Source organism: Mytilus californianus, unplaced genomic scaffold, assembly GCF_021869535.1.
Source record: "Mytilus californianus isolate M0D057914Y unplaced genomic scaffold, xbMytCali1.0.p SCAF_1, whole genome shotgun sequence".
NCBI classification, from domain to species: Eukaryota; Metazoa; Mollusca; class Bivalvia; order Mytilida; family Mytilidae; genus Mytilus; species Mytilus californianus.
The window spans coordinates 140,055,886-140,078,831 of record NW_026262581.1 but is presented as its reverse complement, the minus strand read 5'-3'; the positions used below and the strand labels follow the sequence as shown (position 1 = coordinate 140,078,831).

The 22,946-nt window shown below is 32.2% G+C and overlaps 1 protein-coding gene across 5 annotated transcripts in view; it reads right to left on the bottom strand.

Annotated features, from left to right (window-relative positions):
* Nucleotides 1-22,946, bottom strand: part of LOC127737096 (cytosolic carboxypeptidase-like protein 5) — a 44,855-nt gene that overhangs the window by 6,353 nt on the left and 15,556 nt on the right. For 2 of the 5 annotated variants that reach the window (XM_052247639.1, XM_052247632.1), the window contains exons 12-16: nucleotides 19,232-19,575; nucleotides 15,941-16,236; nucleotides 15,163-15,362; nucleotides 10,199-10,256; nucleotides 3,748-3,838 (exon numbers count right to left, since the gene is read on the bottom strand). In XM_052247639.1, coding sequence (XP_052103599.1) covers nucleotides 3,748-3,838; nucleotides 10,199-10,256; nucleotides 15,163-15,362; nucleotides 15,941-16,236; nucleotides 19,232-19,575 — 989 coding nt within the window. Of the gene's footprint in view, nucleotides 1-3,066; nucleotides 3,105-3,747; nucleotides 3,839-10,198; nucleotides 10,257-15,162; nucleotides 15,363-15,940; nucleotides 16,237-19,231; nucleotides 19,576-22,946 lie in introns of all 5 variants that reach the window. The other 3 variants (XM_052247647.1, XM_052247653.1, XM_052247661.1) reach the window with 3 other exon arrangements.

Genomic DNA, 22,946 nt, shown 5'->3' with positions numbered 1-22,946 from the left:
TCTGCGACAAAAGTCGCAGGCTCGACAAAAAATGTATCAAGTTTTTATTTATAGGCAAAGATAATCAAATTTCCATATTTTCTTCCACAAAAACAGTGAACTACCATAAAACCTTATTTATATTTGTATGTGTAAATCTTCACCAGAAATTGATTTAAAGTGACCAAATAAAGTGACAAATCTACATCTATTAAAATCAACAAACAACATAAAAACATAAATAAATATTCTTTAAACAATCTACAACAATCCAATCAATCTATGTAACCTATACCCCTTACACCAACCCCTTTAAATTCAGAAACTTAGAGATAAAATTGATGTAAATAATTGTAGATATGTAGAGTTGAATGTTTTTTAAACATTAACAGACCATTAACAAGTCCCATTACTCCATTAATTTATAATTTAAGGACATAACTGAACTGGGTAAACTAGTAACCTGAGTAAACTCTTATCACAGAGAAAATTTTCCTCACAAAAATAATATTAGAAATGAGTAAGTTCCTATTAAAAACAAACCTGTAAACTTACAAGTAATAACTGAGTGCATTTTATTAAGATTTGGAAACCAAGTCACTCAATCAAGAAATATAAATCATGCAAACATGCTTTTCACATGAAGCAAATTATATGATCTAAAAATTAAGCATGCAAATTCAGTTATACCACAGATACTGATTGTCTTTCAGAATAATTATAGAATAACTAATCGAAGAATTCAAATAGAGAAAAATATTCAACGAGTGACCGAACAACACATTAATTCACGAATGCGCATAGCGCATGAGTTAATTATCAGTGTTGTTCGGTCACAAGTTGAATATTTTTCGATATTTGAATTCTTTGATTAGTTATTCTTTTTATTACATTGGCAAATGGCTTTTTTTAATGAAATTAATGTAGAAAATGTAAGGAACTATATCTTTTTTCTACGCATTCACAATTTGTTTTGATCCAACGTTATCGACGTCTTGACAACGCCTTTTGTTGTATGATGTCAGAGAGTGAAATAACCACGTTTATTTCACATGTGAAATTATCGGTTTTTATTTGACTTGGAAATCAATGTAATTCAATGCTTCCAATGTAATAATTATATATATTTTATCATCAAATAGTATTACTTTGCCATCATTACATGTCCATTGAATGAGCCTGGCTCAAAATGATTGTCCACTGAATATGCCTGACTCAAAACGATGAGGTAGGGTGTAATGTAGTTTTCTAATATCTCTGTGAAATAATTCAGTCATTGACTGCCTTGAGTAAGGGTTAGCCTTAAATCACTTATAATTAGGGATATTAAATCTCTGAAAAATTACTTATCCAGTACTCATTGGTTTCACAAAGAGATACTTCAGTACTTGCTCTGAATAACTACATAATTGGAACACAATTACACATTTTAAGCTTTTTTGGTCATTGCCTAATGAATTTTACACCCTCTACAGTATTAAAGACATTATGATTAGAATTCACTACTGTGAAACCATGTTGTCAGTTTTATCAGTCGTCCCACTGTCTATATCACTCTGCTCAGCTCTTAATAAAATTGCATATCACGGCTTTGTGACGTCAAATAAATTGACCTGGCCTTAATAACTTTGACCCCCTGGACATATCAACAAAGTCAGAATGTATGAACCGACTTTAATAAGTTAATCCGAACTTATCAAGACGTCTTCCGGTTTGCAGTTGAAACAAAGAAAACACTTGTTTCTATCATGCAAAATACACAAATACAACCCGATAAATCGATTATCAGGTTGTCTGCATATTGATATTGTAGAATATCAGCTGCTTGACACAATATGAAGCCTTTCTGAACTCGTACGCTGCGTTCACTCGACAAAAAGCTTCATATTGTGACTCGCAGCTGATATTTTACGATATCAGTATGCAGACAACCTGATAATCGGTACTTAACTGTATGTTGTTCGTCTAATTGGTGGAGCATGTTTGTAGGTTCCCCACAATAAGTCTGTTCAACTTCACATAGCAGTCAATAACTCATTTACAATTTATCCAAAAGGAAGATTTCTGAGGCATTTATATCGAAACTTTAGCACAAATTTCACTTTAATTAATCAATGGCTTCTAATTTATTTTCTGAGAGGAGTTCTCAAGAAAATGTATTTCATGAAAAGAAGGGGACAATGTCTTAAAGGGAAACAGATTAGTCAAGTATCATTTTGGTGTTCAATACTCTGTACTACCAAGCAATACTCAAGTACTTAAGTATTAATTGACGTCCCTACTTGGAATATTATTAGCATGCAGTTTATAACATCTTTTCAGAACAGGCCCTGAGCTAAATAAAAAGCCAACTCTTATGTATTACATAACATAAACTATCTTTCTGGATCACACACACTAATACAAAGAAATTGATATAGAAAACTGCATGTCAATCAAGTGTTTAAGTAAAGCATGTGAATGTAAATAAATATATATAGTAATAATGAAATGGAGCAGTTGCAGTGAATCCCCTCGACCATTTATTTTACACAAGAATTCAAAAACCTATTCATGGAAGTTAAGTACCGGTAGGCTCATTTATTTGTAAAGTTTTAATCAATGTAACCTAATTTTTGAATAAGATTGTCATGATTTTCAAAGAATTGTTCATAGACAAAACTTTTTCTCTTTGACAAACATTTATGTATTACCCTTCAGTTTATGCATAACTTAAGTGATCCAGATCAATAAATACATATAAAATGAACCCAGCACTCTTTTTTCACTACTGATTACCAATGGGCGAGGGGAAAATAATTATAAAGCATCATTAATTCTAAAATTAAAGGCTCATTAATAAAAGTATTTGTATAGCTGCTAATTTGCATTTTATCATTATATAAGTATTTACCATAAAAATAGTGTTTAAACCAGATCTTATTTCATAATGTCACTGAAACTAATATGAAACAGTATTGTATATATCAAAGAGTATTTAGAAAAAACTTTTAAATTCATTTAGTCTTGTGAAAAAAATGTGGGTTACACAAGCTAAGCAAAATCTTGTGCCAAAACTCTGACTTTGACGATACATGTGATGTATACCTGAACAGCCTGAATCTTAGAGTGGGAGCATCACAATCCTACAATAAATATTGTGACAATAATACATTAAACTTTCCTCAACCTGAAACAGTCTTTCTTTGAATCCAACTTCATTTGTCCTAAAGAATTTATAGTAGCTGAATTCTTATAATAAACAATACAGATTCAAGGAACATACTTTTTGTGTTCTAATTCTTGAACACCATTTCTTCTCAGTAACAGATGTTTAAGTCACAAGAGTGGATATGGGTGTTGTTCAATAGTGAAGATCGATAACAATACTTACTGGCTAACAATCAATTCCAGTGTAATTGCTGTATAAGGGACAGGATATATTGGGTATATAGAATGTCACTCAATAGTGTTGCTGTATTTGATAAGTGATACTTACTGAGGCAGATTTTAGTTTGTCTTTGACTTTAGTATATTCACTCTCTGAGGAAGAGAATCCTCTGACAGTTAGAAACTAGTGTTGCTACATATAAATAACCATACTTACTGGAATGGAATTAAGTTCAACTCACCTACAGTTATTGTGATAGCTGTGATAAGTAACACTGGGTCAATAGTGATGATCTAATGAATGATACAGGGGCAGAGATAGATTGACCCTCCTTCTTTACATGTGTAAGGGTGAGAAGACTCTGGGTGCTAACCACATATATGACAAATAATACTCACTGGCGCGGAGTTAAGTTCCACTCTCCTACTGTGCGATAGCTGTCTAAGGGAGAGGAGATTGTCTGGATGTTGGCCAGTAGTGTTGATGTGTCTGAAATCATAAAGAAAATACATAATTATGGTATTACATAATTTTTATTGACATACTGCAGCACTTCTTGGTCAGCTTGCCTTATTATGAAAGCCTTGTATTTCAGTGATGGATAGACATTTGTTTTCCCAAAAATGCAGATTGGCTAGTAAACAGAATAGCATGTGCCTTTTACAAGTCTGTGTTTACATGATTAAAAATATTACTTGAAACATGAGTAAAGATCGTGATTACAAAGTCAAATCTGGCAAAAGCTTTGAAAGGGAGTGATTTAAAACATAAAACAAACTTATTGCTAAGGCAAGTTTCAATCTATGGACTGCACATTCTGTTTGAATCTAAAATGCATGGATGCTCAAGCAACAAACTTCAAAATGTCAACAGTCTGTTGTCAGAACTTCTTTGCAACCACACATAACCAGAAAATTAAAACATAAAACAAATGTTTACAATGTAAAAAAAAAAATTGGTAATTGCAGCACACATGAGAGTATAAAGCCTTAATTTCTGGTTGAAACTGAAATGTATGGATATCAACGCCACAACAAACCTTTTATTTCGTATAAATATATAACTTAATTTCTTTATAAAAACAACTAAAATAACTACGAATTGAACTTATTATTGTTAAACAATACTAAAAAGTCACTGGAGCAACCCTTCCAGTATTTTTATGATAAACTCAAAAAAAATATTATAACTAAAAAAAATAAAAGAACATTTGCTATAAATATGTGCATACATACAATGAATAATTTATGCAAAGGTAACAATAAAAATTAATAACAAAACAAGAGGCTCCCAGGAGCCTGAATCCCTCATATGAATATAAATACTGTTAAAAAAAAGCTGGATTAGTCCCCATAGTCTAGTATATAAAAATAAATTCCATAGTAGCAGCTATACCAGTTGCAGGGTCATTTGTATTACAGGCTTTATTTCTGTTAGAGTGGTATTTGAATACCATATTACATCAATCTTATTCAATTAGGATCATCTATTAATTTTATCACATATTCAAAGAATTTTTCTACACTGGTATAGAAACTGAATCACTGCATTGCAATCAATGATACTAAGTATAGAAACTATGTGTCACTTTATTATACAAACATTTCTAGCTTCAGAAGGAAACCCATTAATACTTTTTAAGTTCATGTAAACCAATTATTTCTTACACATTACAGGGGGGAAAATGCTAATCATTGACTCTTCATTGCTGTGAAGCAGTTCTACTGTCCAACAAAGGAAATAACCTGCTTCAAATAATAATGTTACAGTAAAAATCATGATTCAAGAAATCATTTTCTGGAGAGGGCTAAAGTAATAGCTTGCAAGTTGGATGGTCATTCAGCATTACAGATATAATTCAAACTAGATAATTGGTGACAATTATGGACGAAAGCAATGGATCACAAGCAATGGCATTAGCTCACCTGGCAAAACAGGTCAGGTGAGATAAAAAAGCACCCAATTTTTGTTCAATACAAATAAACAGTAATGCAGTAACAAACAGAGATGAAATAATTCACTCACAGCATTGAGTTCTTTTTTTTATTCAAACCTTTGGTACCTGTCATTCATTTTCAAAATAAAATACAACAAATGAAAGGTTGAGTTATTTATACTTCAAACAATAAATAAGTGAAAAGTTTAATGCTAACTATACTTAAAAGTTTATTGTAAGACTGATGACAGTTAGTGAACAACACAAAACATATGTAAATATCTAATCAACAAACAATATCAAAACTTTGTAAATTTCATACTTTAGTAATAAAACAATGATGTGATCTGGTGACAACTAAGTCACACCTATTTTCTACTTTCGTTGGAAATGTCAGAATAAAGTTCTACTAAATTAAGACAGGTCCTCAAATATCAACCAAGGTAATCTACAGTTCACCTTGTATGCAGAAATGACTTGAGAAACCTTATAAAATAATAACCTTTATTAAATTAGAATTTGACTTCAGTTTCAAATCCCATATATCTGGTTACAATATATATGATTGTAGGTAGCTTATCAGAACAAAGGTTAGTTGAAGTCAATAAAGCATAATGTAGGTAAGAGTGACCTATTTTAGTGGGAGGCAGTCATTTTTCCTTTAGATGCATCCTTACATCAAGTTATGTCACTAAAGATTACTTAATAAATGAGAACTGAACCTGCATAACTTAATATAGTCATAAAGTCGAGGGGAGACAATTTCAACACTTTACAAGAAAACAGTTACTTTTTTACCTCACATGGTACCTATCCAAATGACAAAATAAAGTTTACATCCAAAGAGCTCTTCAGTGAAAATATATAAACTAGCCTACTAATTCAACATCTTTAATTGTACAATAGCAATTTAAACATAAACTTGATTTTTGCAGACTTACAAATTAAGATGGCATGACTTTAACAAGTAAACCATGACCGAGAGAAATGTCAATGCTAATTCAACTGCATACAAACTATCATTGACTTACCATTAGTGGTTCCCCTGAATTGATTTTATCACAAACCTTAATATGTAAACTATGCAAAAGTTTCAAAGTCAAAGAAACCATGACTGATAGTGTGGGCCTTATAATCTCCATGAAATGAGATAGGCTTACTGTGGATTCATTATTATTTGTTGTATACTATTTTCGTGGGTTTAGTGGGTACAGGTGAACCACGAATTCAAATGTTCAACGAATAACAAATTTTCTATAGGCTTTGTATGAAGAGATCGGCAAAACCATGAAATCAAATATCCACAAAAAACGCAAGTTTTCCTCAATCCACGAAAATTGATACCCACGAAAATAAATGAATCCACAGTATGCTAATACGGCTGCATACCAAATAATATTGACTTACACTTAGTGGTTCCCCATAATTTGACATACTCACAAATTTTAACATTTGTTGATGCTGAAGGAAACAGCACGTCTGAGTCCTTCAGAAAGAGCTTGTCAGTATAGATTTAACTAGAGCCCAATAGAAACAGCTTATCTGCATAAATTTAACTAGAGCCCAACAGAAAAGAGATTTTCAGAACAAATTTAATAAGAGACTTTAAGAAAGAGATTTTCTGTATATTTAACTACAGTCCTTCAGAAAGAGCTTGTATATGAACAAATTTGACTAGAGTCCACCAGACAAGAGCTTTTCTTAACAAATTAAACTAGAGCCCTTAAGAGAGAGGGCTTCTCTGTAAAAAAAATCACTAGAGTCCTTTAGAAAGAGCTTCTCTGTAAAAACATAAAAAAGAGTTTTTTAGAAAGAGCTTCTCTGTAAAAACATAAAAAAGAGTTCTTTAGAAAGAGATTCTCTGTAAAAAAATAACTAGTCATTTAGAAAGAGCTTGTCTGTATAAATTTAAATAGAGTCCTTTAGAAAGAGCTTGTCTGTTTAAATTTAACTAGAGTCCTTTAGAAAGAGCTTGTCTAAAATTCATATAGTTCTTCACAGAGTTTGTCTGTAAATGTATGAATTAACGTGATTTCAATATTGTTTTCATCAACTCTTCTAATTTCTTTTGACAGAATTCATTTAAATATCTTGAGTCCTCTTGAAAGAGTCTATTGGAGAGAATTTATTTTGATAATACCATCTGTTTTGCTTCAATTTATTTTATGAAATTTATATCATTAAGAGTCCTTCAGATGTAATAGATTCAATGCATTTATCTAGCCTCCTTCAACAGACATTTGTTTACATCAATTTATCTAGTGAAGTGGAATTTGTTTGTGTGGAGAGGAATGGAATTTGCAGGGGCCCAGTAGCCTATGGCCCCTAAAATTTTTTCCACATTTTTGCTTAATCATGCAACACTGGACCACCAAACATATTAGCTGGACTACCTATTAAAAATCATTTTTTCCATCCCTGATGAAGTTTTCTAATGTTATGGGTATTATTGATTGAATTTCTCAAAATTGTTTGCATGGATTTATCTAATGTTGTGGAAATTGTTTGCATGGATTTTTCTAATGTGGAAGTCGTTTGCATGGATTTATCTTTTGTGGAAATTGTTTGCATGGATTGATCTTTTGTGGAAATTTAAGGAGTATTTTACAGAATATTTTTTACATTAATTGATCTACTGTCTTTAGATTGAATTATTTTGATAAACTGTCAACTATAATGTTTGTCAAGCGTAAAAGGCAACGCCATGATTATTTCAAACATTCACTGAAACCTAGTCAGATGTAAAGGATAGCCCAGGAATGAAAGTAATTATCTGTTACACCACCAGAGCTCCAGATAAGAATTCACAAATTGGGGTTTTTACCCACCATTTTTTTATGTAATTGGGTGATAAAGTTTTTTAATTGCATTATCAATTCCAATTCACCCCTCAAGCAAATATCAAATTGGGTTTTTCACCACCAAGCTCCTTAATGTATTGGGTTTTTTCATCAACACAATATTGAATATTTAGGCATGTTATAATCACATTATATCAACCCCAGATGTGTTTCCATCTTAAATGTGCTTCTTTCTGCGTAGAATATGTGCTAGCTGTTTTATTCACTGACGAGCAATTGTACATTTAATTTGTGTCCCGTTTTAAACGTTCTGTCAGTTTTGTATTTTCTCAAAACTTATGTAAACTGCAGCTGGTGTCACTAGTTGGACAGGAACTAATTGCCTTTCTAGATCCCATATGATCACCCTACAGTTTAATTATAGTTGGGGTTGGTGTGGCTAAGTGTTAGATTTTTGTGTAATATATGTGAAATTTAGGTGCTGTAAGAAAGTTTTGCCAGTCCTTTCACCTATTTGCCAGATCTACTTTTTAATAAAAATAAAAAGTAGTTTCCAGATTTAAGATATACCCCAAAACCTTGAGGTTTATAGGGTGGTTTATAATGACGGAGACCACATTCAACTTAAATTTACAAATAATTCTGCAACATCAAGTAAATAAATGACAATGTTATACTGCACTTGCCAATAAGACAACTATCTTAAGTATCTAGAACAAAACAAAGAAAGTGTCAAGCTGCATTGACGTAAAAAACGGATATATGTTTATTCACTCATCAACTAAAATGAAAAAAATAATATATAAACTGTTTTCGTTTAATTCAATTTACATAAATCTGGGTTAAGTTGTCCCTTATCAGAACTTTTGGTTTCCGATGCTTTCAACTACATATCATGTCATAATTGATTTGGCCTTTCACTTTTTCCAACTGATTTCGTTTTTGACGGAACCCCGTGTTTATCGCTCTAGCAATGTTCTCGTTATAGTACGCAAACACGCCCGTGCGTTCAATGGCCGCTTCCTAAAATCACTAGCTGAGTCTTGTTATCATCATAACTTTCCCTCAGCTATCAAAAAGAAGCCGAAAACATGCTTCTATTCAATATTTTTACCGGACATTTACTTTCGTTTTAATTCATTGTGTTATGATAAGTCCCGAGCAATTCGAAAAAATATGACAGCATGTCACACGCTAATTGGATAAACGCCGAGAAGATCGAAATGTTTTGATAAACACGTGTACCTTTTGAGCAACGGAAAATTCCAACAGGGACCCATTGCAGCTACTTGATGCAGGGCTCTATTTTTAGAACGAAAGGACATTTCCAATTATAAATATTATAAAAATAGATTTACGCGACGACTGTAATCAAGTAAAGGTAAATAACGCAAACGATAGCGAATAAAAGCGTTAAGAACCCATGTTTTTGGTATATAATTGGGTTTTCCTTTGAATTAATTGGGTTATTGAACCCTGCAATGGGCAATTGCATTGGGTTTTTAATTATTTTTATTGCGTGATCACGCAAATACGCAGCTTATCTGGAGCTCTGACCACAATGATCCAGTTAGGTATTTCCTGTTAGATACACGCTAGAATCATGCGACTACATCTACTGACCGATCACATCATACAGCCATACATACCAATGATAAACTGATTATTCTGTTAAAAATACCACAAAGTCACATACTAAAACCAATTGAATATATTCCAATAATAAAATAACAAAATGTATATGCTTCAACTAGCTTGATTTTCTGTGTTTATAATTTTCTGTTTTCATATGCAAGTATTCTATATTTTCTGTATCAGTAAAAGTGATTACAATATAATTGATTAGTTTTAAATACTTATAATTTGCTACTTAGCTACCGGTTCTGTGTATTAAACTAGGATTATTGCAGGTTCAAAGAGCTATCTATTTATATTATTCTACAACTTGGGTCAAAAATTAATTGACAGATTCTAATGAAAAATATGTGAAGAAAAACTAAACTAAAAGCAAATTTTTTATTAGGCAAAACTTCCAAACTAAACGTGAAAAATAGCAGACCTACAACACCCAGTGAATTATAAGCAGAGAAGTGTGAAGCAGACGTCTGTTACCTTGGAGACAGCTGAAGAGTAGTGTTTTCCATACCACCACCTGATCTAGAATGACCAACTGTGAGAAAAGACCAAAAATCAGTGATTTCTAAAGTGCTTTAATCATGCAAATGTCAAACAGCAATCACATCTTGGAAAGCTAAATATACCAAATTAATTCCCCTTTTCTGAGTAAAATACTAGTCTATTTAAGGGCTGTTCTAAATAATCATACATGGGACTTAGAGAAATCTTTAAAATCTCCACAAGGGTTGGTGTCAAGAACAGTGAAAATGAAAAAGAAATTCTTAATTTGATAGGTGTTTACTCATTTTGAATTTCAAACTATCAGTATAACCAATGTTTTTAACTTTTAAATAATGAAACGGTGTAAAACTTTCGTGTGTAATCTACTGATATGATAATTCATCAGGATTGTGTTGCTATTTGACAGATCATGCTTTTGTTGTAAAGAAACTTAATGCAAAAGAATGGAATCAAAATAAACTGCTCAAAATATTCAATAATGCTTTAAGAAAATAAGTGTCTGCAATATTTGTAATGATACACTGACACAAACGAAAATCAAAATATACATATACCTGGATTTAAAACAAATACTGAAATCTATTTGAAGAATGTAGAAGGTTGAAAAAAAAATTCAAAAATTCTGAAGATTTACTGTTTCATGTATTATATGTGTCCTGAGAAAAATGAATCAACTAAAAAAAATACCTTCTTCTAAGGATTACATACAAATCTGATTAGTTTTGGATTTTAAGATTCATTAAATGTATAGAATTGGAACCTATTATATATTATGTGCACACCTAGGTAAATTAAACAAACAATATGACAGTGGTTGTCATTGGTTCATGTCTGTCATATAGGTTTTTCATAGATATAATTGTTATTAATAAGGCTGTTAGTTTTGTCATTTAAATCGTTTCACATTTTTCAAGTCCGAGCCTTTTATAGCTGACTATACGGTACAAGTTTTCCTCAAGTCCGAGCCTTTTATAGCTGACTATACGGTACAAGTTTTCCTCAAGTCCGAGCCTTTTATAGCTGACTATACGGTAAAAGTTTTCCTCAAGTCCGAGCCTTTTATAGCTGACTATACGGTACAAGTTTTCCTCAAGTCCGAGCCTTTTATAGCTGACTATACGGTACAAGTTTTCCTCAATGTTGATTGCTGTACGGTGGTCTATAATTGCTACAGTACATACAAGTTATTTGAACTTTGGTGGATAGTTGTCTTATTGGAAATCATACCACATCTCCTTATTTTTATATATAAATACAAATAGTTCACAGCCACCCCCTTTTTTAGAAGCTATTTCAGTATAGGCAAATCATGTGTAATTGCATAAATCTTATTTCTAAAAACAAATAATACTTTTTTCAAATATATTAGTTGTATATCATATCATTTGGTATATAAATCAGGCCATTAGTTTTCTCGTTTGAATTGTTTTATATTTGCCATTCTGGGGTCTTGTATAGCTGACTATGCTGTATGGGTTTTTCTCATTGTTGAAGGCCGTAGGGTGACCTATAGTTGTTAACTTTTATGTCATTTGGTCTATGGTGGAAATCGCATCTTATTTTTATAGCCACACTTCAATATAATTTCTCGTCATCCTGATGTTTTATGTTTTTATTGTATATTTATGTTTTTAAATTTTATGTGGTTTCTGCTGTTGGAGAGATGAACATAACATTATTTGTTCAACTCAATACAGTGTTACATAAATATTGCTGAAATCCAAATCAATAAACAAAGCACTCTTTCTACTTTCTACATCACTAATCTGAACATTCCAAAATAAAATAAAACCCATTCACCAGCAATCACTCCATAATACAACATAATATTCATTTCTACAGTATTCAACATAACATAAATTCTTATAAAACCAAACAAACTGTGATAACTATTCCCCCCACTTAATCCAACTTCAAATTGGTGCCAAGTATCATAGGATAACTTTTGACTTAGGAGCAAGGGTTTAATTATTATTAATGAAAACCTTAGGACCAGGGGTATAATTATTAACAATGAAAACTTTAGGACCGGGGGTATAATTATTAACAATGAAAACTTTAGGACCAGGGGTATAATTATTAACAATGAAAACTTTAGGACCAGGGGTATAATTATTAACAATGAAAATCTTAGGACCGGGGGTATAATCATTAACAATGAAAACCTTAGGAGCAAGGGTATAATTATTAACAATGAAAACCTTAGGAGCAGGGGTATAATTATTAACAATGAAAACCTTAGGAGCAAGGGTTTAATTATTTACAGAGTAGGACTATTCTGCAATAGCAATATTATTAACTGGACTGTTCCTACAGAAACAAGTCAAAACAGATTCTCAAATTAAAAATTCGTAAGGGTTCCGCGGAACCCAGTGTCTCGCCGTCTTTTGCTGTTAATCACAGGCTCAACAAAAATGAGGAAAAAAATTAATAAAAATATTCCTCTCTATTGTAAGTCGCTTCTGTCCAAGGATAGTTTATGAATCTAATAAATGTTTTAAAAATTTAAACTGCAGACTGTATGTAATGTTAACTGGAAGTAAAACTAAGTCCATTTATAAATAAAATACGGAAAAAATTGAACAAAATTTTTTTAAAATTTCCTTCTAGATACTAGCTTTTTATCATAAACAAGCTTCTGTCCAAGTTTGGTACAAATCCAGGATAGTTTAAGAAAGTTATTAAAATTTGAAAAACTTTAACCACAGAGTGAATGTAATGTTAACTGGCAGAAAAACTAAGTCCATTTATAAGTAAAATACGGAAAAAATGGAATTTTTTTTTTACAAAACTTACTTTTGAATATTATCTTATGATCATAAACAAGCTTCTGTCCAAGTTTGGTAGAAATCCAGGATAGTTTAAGAAAGTTATTAAAATTTCAAAAACTTTAACCACAGAGTGAATATTTGTGGACGCCGACGCCGACGACAACGGAATGTAGGATCGCTATGTCTCGCTTTTTCGACAAAAGTCGAAGGCTCGACAAATAAATGAAAAGAAAACAAATGTTTTAAAGTGGTTACTTTGGTATTCTTTTCTCTACTTTAAAAAAAAAATTAAAAGATTTCATTCTTTAAAGGACCTTATTCTTTGAATTGAAATGGTGTGTTTTAAGTGGTGTAACCTTTAAGAAATCATTAACTTTGCATTTTTGTAAATATGTAGATAACTCCTGACTCGATTCACTCTTACACTTAACCCTGACATGAATTTTTTTATTATTTAAGGAATGACTGTAATATTTTTTCTGTCTATGAAGAAATAACATCAAAAATGTGGTGCACACTGAATAACCCGCGTAGCGGGTTATTTGAAAGTGTGCACCACATTTTATATGTTATTTCGAATAGACAGAAAAAATATTACAGTCATTTCTTATAATTTAATTCTTAATTCCATTTTAAACCGGAGTAAATCATGAAAAAACGTTGATGACGTCAAGGTCGCATGACAAAATTATGTCTATGTGCTGATAAACAAAACAACGTCAGCCAATCGGAAGACGCGTTACATCCAAAATTAAATTATTAGTTATTAAATCAAATAAAAAAAAAAAATAATGTCATGAAATATATTTGTTGCAGATTTCTTTTATTTTTTCAAGGGGCATAATTCCTTCGATTCATTACAGCAAATATGACAGTATAAAGAAAATGTGACCATTAGTTATCATTTCAATGCCATTTAGTGACAAAACAAAGTCTATACATACTTCCTCTAACATTTCTCAGAGCATAAAATATTTAAATTGTGATTAATAAATAATATTGCATGTTGAAAAACAAACATTTCAATTTTAAATCCTTTTTTACTTCTTCTTTAGTATTCTTAGAATTATCTTAATTCTAGCTTATACAATATTCCTTGTACCCAGTTAGATCAATAAAAACTGCGTTAAATCACAATTACTTGCCTCTAGCTATCCCTAATATGACTACAATATGTAGGACACAATGTTTACAGAATCATTGAAAAGTATTTTACAGTTGGAAATTCCTAGACCCCCAAATTTGCAAGAGCTCTGAATGATCAAGGTTAAGGATGTTTAATGTAAAAATCAAAGTGTTTTTTATCCTCACTTTGTCTAGTCACTCCAGTCAATTATTAGGTTGAAACTATAACTCCAAGTGTAAACATGGTAAAATTTGGTAGGTTGGGGAAACAATCTGTCTTCAGTTTGTAAATAAGTAGGGGAAATAACTCCCAGATTTAATTGATAAAAAGACATAAGAGTGGTCTAGTGTCCAAGTGGTCCGGTACTTCCAAAGATTACTTCGTTTTATCACAACATGAGTATCATACAGACTAAATTCATAAATACCAAAATTGAGCACTAAATCCTTATAGGTTGTTATAGTAACAAAGGTTATTGGTTAAAGTCCAAGCTGTAGAGTATTAAAAAGATACATTTGTTGCAATTATTACATTTCCTTACTGGAGAAACAAAACATTTTCATATTCTATCACTGTGCTCTCGTTCAATTCTGGAATATTTGGGAAATTAGTTTATGGTGCACTTTCCTATTAATTACAATGTGAAAACATTCTATCTACTTGTTTGTATAGGTTTATTGACAGGCACAAGTTGTAACCACAGAGGATTTCAATAGTGACCAAGACAAAAAGGATGTGGTATCTACTGGGGTACACAAAATACATACAATTGAGGAAATTTTACTGTAAGATATAATCGGATATTAAATAACGAATCCACTTTTTTATTTTACTGAAATAAACATTCTACCTTGTATCCTGATAAAAGAAAGCTTTCATTGTTTCATCTTGAATTTTATTTTAAGATTATTTTGGGCATCTTCAAATGACAAGTGAACAGAATTTTTCAAATTTTGTGGCTAAAATTTTAAAAATGAAAAAATAGAATATCAATTATTTATGTTTAGCTTTGATATACATTTATGTAGGCCATGTATTACCTGGTCCTGCCTCGTCTGACGAGGGAGACTGGTTAATTTTCCGTAATGATTTACGACGTCTACGTTTATTTCTAGCCCTTTCAGCATCACTATCACTAGCCTGTTTGCTCTGACCTTTTCCAGCACTGTTTGCTTTTGGACTTGCCGATACATTCTTTCTTCTCATGTACATATATCTTTTTCTTCTTTTTGATGAATCACTGGGGGAAAAAAATGACTTCCATTTATGGGTCAAGTTAACACATAAGGGAGATACAAATATTCAACAACATTTTATCAGTAACAACTAGTTATTGCATGGAGAAATCAAGACATTTCAATAAAACAGAACACAATGTTGTAAGCAGAAAATATATATCTAATTTTTAAGAGAACTTGTAGCTCAATTAGAAAAAAACATATAATTTTTGTCTTTCAAATGAGGAATAATTTCTCAGAAATGAATCAAGGAAAATTTAACACTGACACTCTGCTATCATTGCAACTATTGGGCTACACAAAAAAAAAACAATTTCAACAATGATGTATGACATAGTATCAGGGTTAGATTTATGTCATTCACTAAACTTATTTCAATTTTGGCATTACCAAAATATAACAGAACAGACTCTCATGCACATTTTCTTGTGGTGGTATAGGACCTGTGTATTGTGGAACTCCATCAGAGATACAGTTACTTTACAAGTTGTCTCTTGGACTGTTACCACACATGTATTCAGATGATGGTATAGTAGGACCTGTGTATTGTGGACCTTTTACCTGCGGTATGTTACTTTACCTGTTGTCTCCTGGACCACTACCATACATGTATTCGGATGGTGGTATAGGACCTGTGTATTGTGGAACTTCCCCAGGGAATTTGGGTGATGTGATATCGGCTGTAAGAACTTCTGCGCTGGCTTTCCTGACTGGGTATTGTTGTACAACATGTTTAGATTGAGTGACTCGTGATCCTCCATTCCTTGAATTTGTAGAATTTTCCTCCTTAGAAGATGCTGTCAATTGAACAAACTGACGACCTGTAGGGAGAGGAATCCTAGTAGGTGGACCAGACTTCTTATTGGCAATGGCAAGCTGGAATAACAACAGAGAAATAAAAAACATGGTTGGCATATAGTATAAATCTAGTATCATGACTTGGCTTCTTATTGGCAATGGCAAGCTGGAATAACAACAGAGAAATAAAAAAGATAGTTGGCATATAGTATAAATCTAGTATCATGACTTGGCTTCTTATTGGCAATGGCAAGCTGGAATAACAACAGAGAAATAAAAAACATGGTTGGCATATAGTATAAATCTAGTATCATGACTTGGCTTCTTATTGGCAATGGCAAGCTGGAATAACAACAGAGAAATAAAAAAGATAGTTGGCATATAGTATAAATCTAGTATCATGACTTGGCTTCTTATTGGCAATGGCAAGCTGGAATAACAACAGAGAAATAAAAAAGATAGTTGGCATATAGTATAAATCTAGTATCATGACTTGGCTTCTTATTGGCAATGGCAAGCTGGAATAACAACAGAGAAATAAAAAACATGGTTGGCATATAGTATAAATCTAGTATCATGACTTGGCTTCTAATTGGCAATGGCAAGCTGGAATAACAACAGAGAAATAAAAAAGATAGTTGGCATATAGTATAAATCTAGTATCATGACTTGGCTTCTTATTGGCAATGGCAAGCTGGAATAACAACAGAGAAATAAAAAAGATAGTTGGCATATAGTATAAATCTAGTATCATGACTTGGCTTCTTATTGGCAATGGCAAGCTGGAATAACAACAGAGAAATAAAAAACATGGTTCGCATATAGTATAAATCTAGTATCATGACTTGGCTTCTTATCAGGGAAAGCCAGAACCAAGAAAAAAATACACAAGTGTATACAAGTTCATGACATATTTATACTGTTTACAACAAGTTACAGAAAAGCACTTTTCCTTCCTTGCAATCTTCAAATAGAAGCAAATAAGATTAATATAATTATAAATTGGAACATATAGAATAATTTTATCCATTTATGAACTAAAATTGTATCCAATCCCTTTACAAATTGCAATACATTTTGTGCCCAATGTTAACCAGCATACTTTAAATTCTCACAATCTTCAGTGGCTAGATGTCTTACTGACGATTGTACAGCTCCTTCATGGTAAGTATTGGAAAATTTTGATTTAGATTTCCTAACTCATAGCAAGCTTATGTATTCAATCAAACTAAAATTTACAATTTTAGACAAGTCAAGGGGCATGACAGCAGTTGCAGTAATAAAGTTATAAAACTTGACCTTGATATCATACTTAATAAATCTGTGCTTTGTATATTTTGTCTTTTTTTAGCATTTTTTAGTGCTTGATGGTAATCTGATCAGTCATTTCCAACTGATTTTCATAGTTTCTTCTTATACGGTGCTGTTATACCTCTGTTCCAGCTAAGGGTTGAGTGTTCACAAATACTTTTAATCACACCACATTTTTTGTGTGCCTTTTTGTCTCAAGCATGTAATTGAGTGCTTGTCCTTTATTGCTGTCTGCCATAATAGTTTCAGTGATCTCCCCAGGCCGTTTTAGCGTCGCAGCACCGCAACGCTATATTTTTTTCCTGTGATGCTATAATAATTTCTGCGACGCTATAATTATTTTGAGGATACTATTTTTTCTTGTCTCTATGTCACTAAACCATGCCCTAATTTTTGAACTTTCATCTAATTACCGCTTGTGATCATAAAAATTATATCGTCTTTAATTGTAATCCCTTCAGGTCGGACATAGAGGAAATTTAGAGTGATTAAATAGGTGTTAATTGACCTTTGGGTGATAACTGTTTGAATACGAATACCCCAAGCTGACACTTATGACATGACTAAGAACACAGGGTCCAATCGCAAATTTTGACATCGAGAAAATGTAATCAGAAAATCATAGACAATTCGAAATCTACATTGCATCATGGAAATTCAAAGCTATAAACGATTTATCTCCATAGAAAAGACGTTTGGGCGTATGTTATTATAACTTTTAAAGAATTATTTTCTTTCCCTTCCTGTACTTGTTACTCGAGAGCGTATATTAAACATTTTGATTTTCAGCAAAATAAGTTTGATACTTCATTAGAAAGTGATCATAATTGCCTTAAGTTAATGTTTCATCCATTTAATGCATTAAAAGCGTCATATTAATTCCTTATCACTTGTCAAACATTGTTTATTTTCGTTAATTCTTCTTTGACCGCCATTGGGGGATTCATCGGAAGCGGACCAGCTATGACCAAAATCCGCATTTTTACAATAATAACTACAGACACACAAATGGCACAGTAGACAGAATAATAATAACCCCAAAATAGAAAACTATGCATTCCACACGCATTAACAGACTATTTGTTATATCTCATTGTTTCAATATACTGATTAAAGAAACAACTAGGACTACTACATTGAGTCCCATGAAACATTGAATTTCATAGACATGATAAAAAGAATAGTTTTTTAATTGAAATTTTATTGCTGTATGATACTTTCTCTTCCTTTTAAAACCAGTTCTTTTTTGTACTAGATATTTATTTGGTAGTTTCTGACAAGAGGAAAACAATAATTCTGTAACTATAAATGAATATAGATGACATACACTGAAACAACTGTTGTACTTTAATTGTATTCTCAGTTATGAATTGTACAATATATACATAACTTAAAGGAAATAGAGCATCGCTGCGACGCGACAATTGACTTTGAAAAAAATAGTTTATTTTTTACGCCAAATGTGATGCTATCCAAAATTTCTGGGGAGAACACTGAGTTTTAGCATAAATCAGGCTATTGGTTTTTGGTTTGAATTGTTTCACATTATGTCATGCCAGGGCCTTTTATAGCAGACTATGTTTAATGAGTTTTGCTCAATGTTGAAGTGACCTCCTCATCCTTTGGTTTTGATAAACAGTTGTCTCGTTGACAATCATACCACATCTCCTTATTGCCATATTAAAATATTTAAGAAAGACTAACAGACAAGTCTGCAACTATATGCTCCCCTACATAAGTCTGAAAAAATTTATTCCCATACCAAATTGACATTCTTTAACTCTGATAATTCCTCCTTATTTTTACCATCTGTTGATCGTGGAGTTTTATAATCAGAAGTCATCATTGTAAACGGGACCGGTCCACTTTGTATTCCAGAGCTAGTGGAACCATTGTGGTGAGACCTTGATGATACTGGTATAGGTCCACCTTGAAGGCCGGAGCTTGAGGAACCATTATGGTGAGACCTTGATGATATTGGTGTATAATTGCTCGGTGCACTTTGAATCCCTGAGCTTCCAGATCCATTGTGTTGTGATCGTGACGAGACAGGTGTGTTGATGTTAGGAGGTGCTGGTCTCTTTCTTTGTTGTGATCTTAATGCAGCTGAATTTATAAAATATACATGATGAACAAGTTTCTTGATGACATTGGATTAACTTAAAAAAGCTTCAATAATTAAGTGTAAAACTGAATAAAATGCTTCGCTGGGCGCAGCTTGATACGACCGCAGAGGTCGTACCCTGAACAGTTGGGGCAAGTATGGACACAACATTCAAGCTTGATACAGCTCTGAATTTGGATTGTGATTAAATATTTGACACAGCATAGGTTTCTGACACAGAAAGAATGTGGTCTAAGAACTTCAATTTTTTTAATTTACCTATTATGGTCCAATGTCCAAAATCAAAATACATGGTTAGATTCAGCATATCAAAGAACCCCATATATTCAATTTTTGTTGAAATCAAACAAAGTTTAATTTTGGACCCCAACTTGAACCAACTTGAAAACTGGTCCCATAATCAAAAATCTAAACACATGTTTAGATTCAGCATATCAAAGTACCCCAAGAATTCAATTTTTGTTAAAATCAAACTAAGTTTAATTTTGGACCCTTTGGACCTTAATGTAGACCAATTCAAAAAAACGGGACCCAAAATTAAAAATCTAAAAACACGGTTAGATTTGGCATATCAAAGAACCCCTATAATTCAATTTTTGATGAAATCAAACAAAGTTTAATTTTGGACCCTTTTGACCTCAATATGAACCAATTTGATAGCGGGCCCACAAAATAAAAAATCTAAATACATGGTAAGATTCAGCATATCAAAGAACCCCATATATTCAATTTTTGTTGAAATCAAACAAAGTTTAATTTTGGACCCCAATTTGGACCAACTTGAAAACTGGGCCAAAAATCTAAAATCTAAATACATGTTTGGATTCAGCATATCAAAGAACCCCATATATTCAATTTTTGTTGAAATCAAACAAAGTTTAATTTTGGACCCCAACTTAGACCAACTTGAAAACTGGGCCCATAATCAAAAATCTAAACACATGTTTAGATTCAGCATATCAAAGAACCCCAAAAATTCAATTTTTGTTAAAATCAAACTAAGTTTAATTTTGGACCCTTTGGACCTTAATGTAGACCAATTCAAAAAAACGGGACCCAAAATTAGATTTGGCATATCAAAGAACCCCTATAATTCAATTTTTGATGAAATCAAACAAAGTTTAATTTTGGACCCTTTTGACCTCAATATGAACCAATTTGATAGCGGGTTCACAAATAAAAAATCTAAATACATGGTTAGATTCAGCATATCAAAGAACCCCAAGAATTCAATTTTTGATGAAATCAAACAAAGTTTAATTTTGGACCCTTTTGACCTCAATGTGGACAAAGTTGATAACTGGGCCCAAAAATCAAAAATCTAAATACATGGTTAGATTCAGCATATCAAAGAACCCCATATATTCAATTTTTGTTGAAATCAAACAAAGTTTTATTTTGGACCCCGATTTGGACCAACTTGAAAACTGGGCCCATAATCAAAAATCTAAATACATGTTTAGATTCAGCATATCAAAGTACCCTAAAAATTCAATTTTTGTTAAAATCAAACTAAGTTTAATTTTGGACCCTTTTGACCTTAATGTAGACCAATTTGAAAATGGAACCAAAAATTAAGAATCTAAATACACGGTTAGATTCGGCATATCAAAGAACCCCAATAATTCAATTTTTGATGAAATCAAACAAAGTTAAATTTTGGACCCTTTGGACCTCAATGTGGACCAATTTAAAAACGGGGCCAAAAATCCAAAAACTTAATACACGGTTAGATTCAGCATATTAAAGAACCCCAAGAATTCAAGAAGAAAACCCCATTGAAATTGATCAAGAAATAAGCAATTTATACGAAGTATCTTCTTTTGCACAATACTGTGCAATTGAATATTTCTTGCTATTGTGCAATACTGTACAATTGACAATTTCTTGCTATTGCGCAATATTGTGCTATTGGATATTTCTTGCTATTGCGCAATACTGTGCAATTGAAGATTTCTTGCTATTGCGCAATACTGTGCAATTGAAGATTTCTTGCAATTGTGCAATTGAAAATTTCTTGCTATTGCACAATACTTATTATATAATAATTTACACATCCTGTTTGGTGTGTATCTCCTACCATATCATTATTATTTGCTTTTAAATATTAATCAGAAATAACCAACTTAAAATGGAAAATTTTAAAAGAAAAAAAAAAGGAAAAAAGAAAAAAAAAGAAAAAAAAAAAATCCCCCCCAAATTTTTTGAATCCCCTTATGATTCATCACCCCCCAAACTCAATCCCAGCCTTCCCTTTGTGGTATGGTACCTTGTAGTACAATTTCAGAGAACTCCATACACTTGAACACAAGTTATTGTCTGGAAACTAGAAAAATGCTTATTTTTGGCCCCTTTTTGGCCCCCAATTCCTAAACGTTTCGGGAAATTACCCACAAACTCAATTCCAGCTTTCCCTTTGTGATATGGAACCTTGTAGTACAATTTCAGAAATATCCAAACACTTACACACAAGTTATTGTCATGAAACTAGAAAAATGCTTGTTTTTTGCCCCTTTTTTGGCCCCTAATTCCTAAAATTTTGAGGCAATTATCCCCAAAATCAATTACAGCCTTCCCTTTGTGATATGGAACCTTGTAGTACAATGTCAGAGAGATCCATACACTTACACACAAGTTATTGTCTGGAAGTTACAAAAATGCTTATTTTTGGCCCCTTTTTGGCCCCTAATTCCTTAACTGTTGGTACCATAACCCCCAAAATCAATCCCCACCTTCCTTTCGTGGTATTGAACCTTATGGTAAAATTTCATGGAGATCCATTCACTTAAACTAAAGTTAGAGTGCGAAAACCAATGTGTCTTCGGACGACGCCGGACGACGCCAGACGACGACGACGACGCCAACGTCATACCAATATACGACCAAAAAATTTTCAATTTTTGCGGTCGTATAAAAATGAATGATAACAATACAGACTGGATCAGAATGAAATCATTTGTAGCAATAACAGAAATTTCAGGGTTTTTTTCTCTCATCTTTTTTTGCAAATAATATTTTAATCATCTTTTTCTCATATATTTTCCGCCATTGCGAATAAGCATTTTATAAAGGTTTCTCCATTCAATCATAACAACAACCCATGGAAGGCAATATTTTTTGCAAAGTATGGTAATATTTTTTAAGGCTGCTGTTTTGTACACCTATAATTCACATATCCTTTTATTTAAACAAAAATGAGAATTTTAGTGATCATATGAATTATGATACCACTGAATACCAATTTTAGTACATTGCTTGTGAGAGAGCTGTCTACATATTCCATTATACATGTTATATTAATGGTCTCTAGTGGAGAGTTGTCTCATTGGCAATCATACTACATCTTCTTATT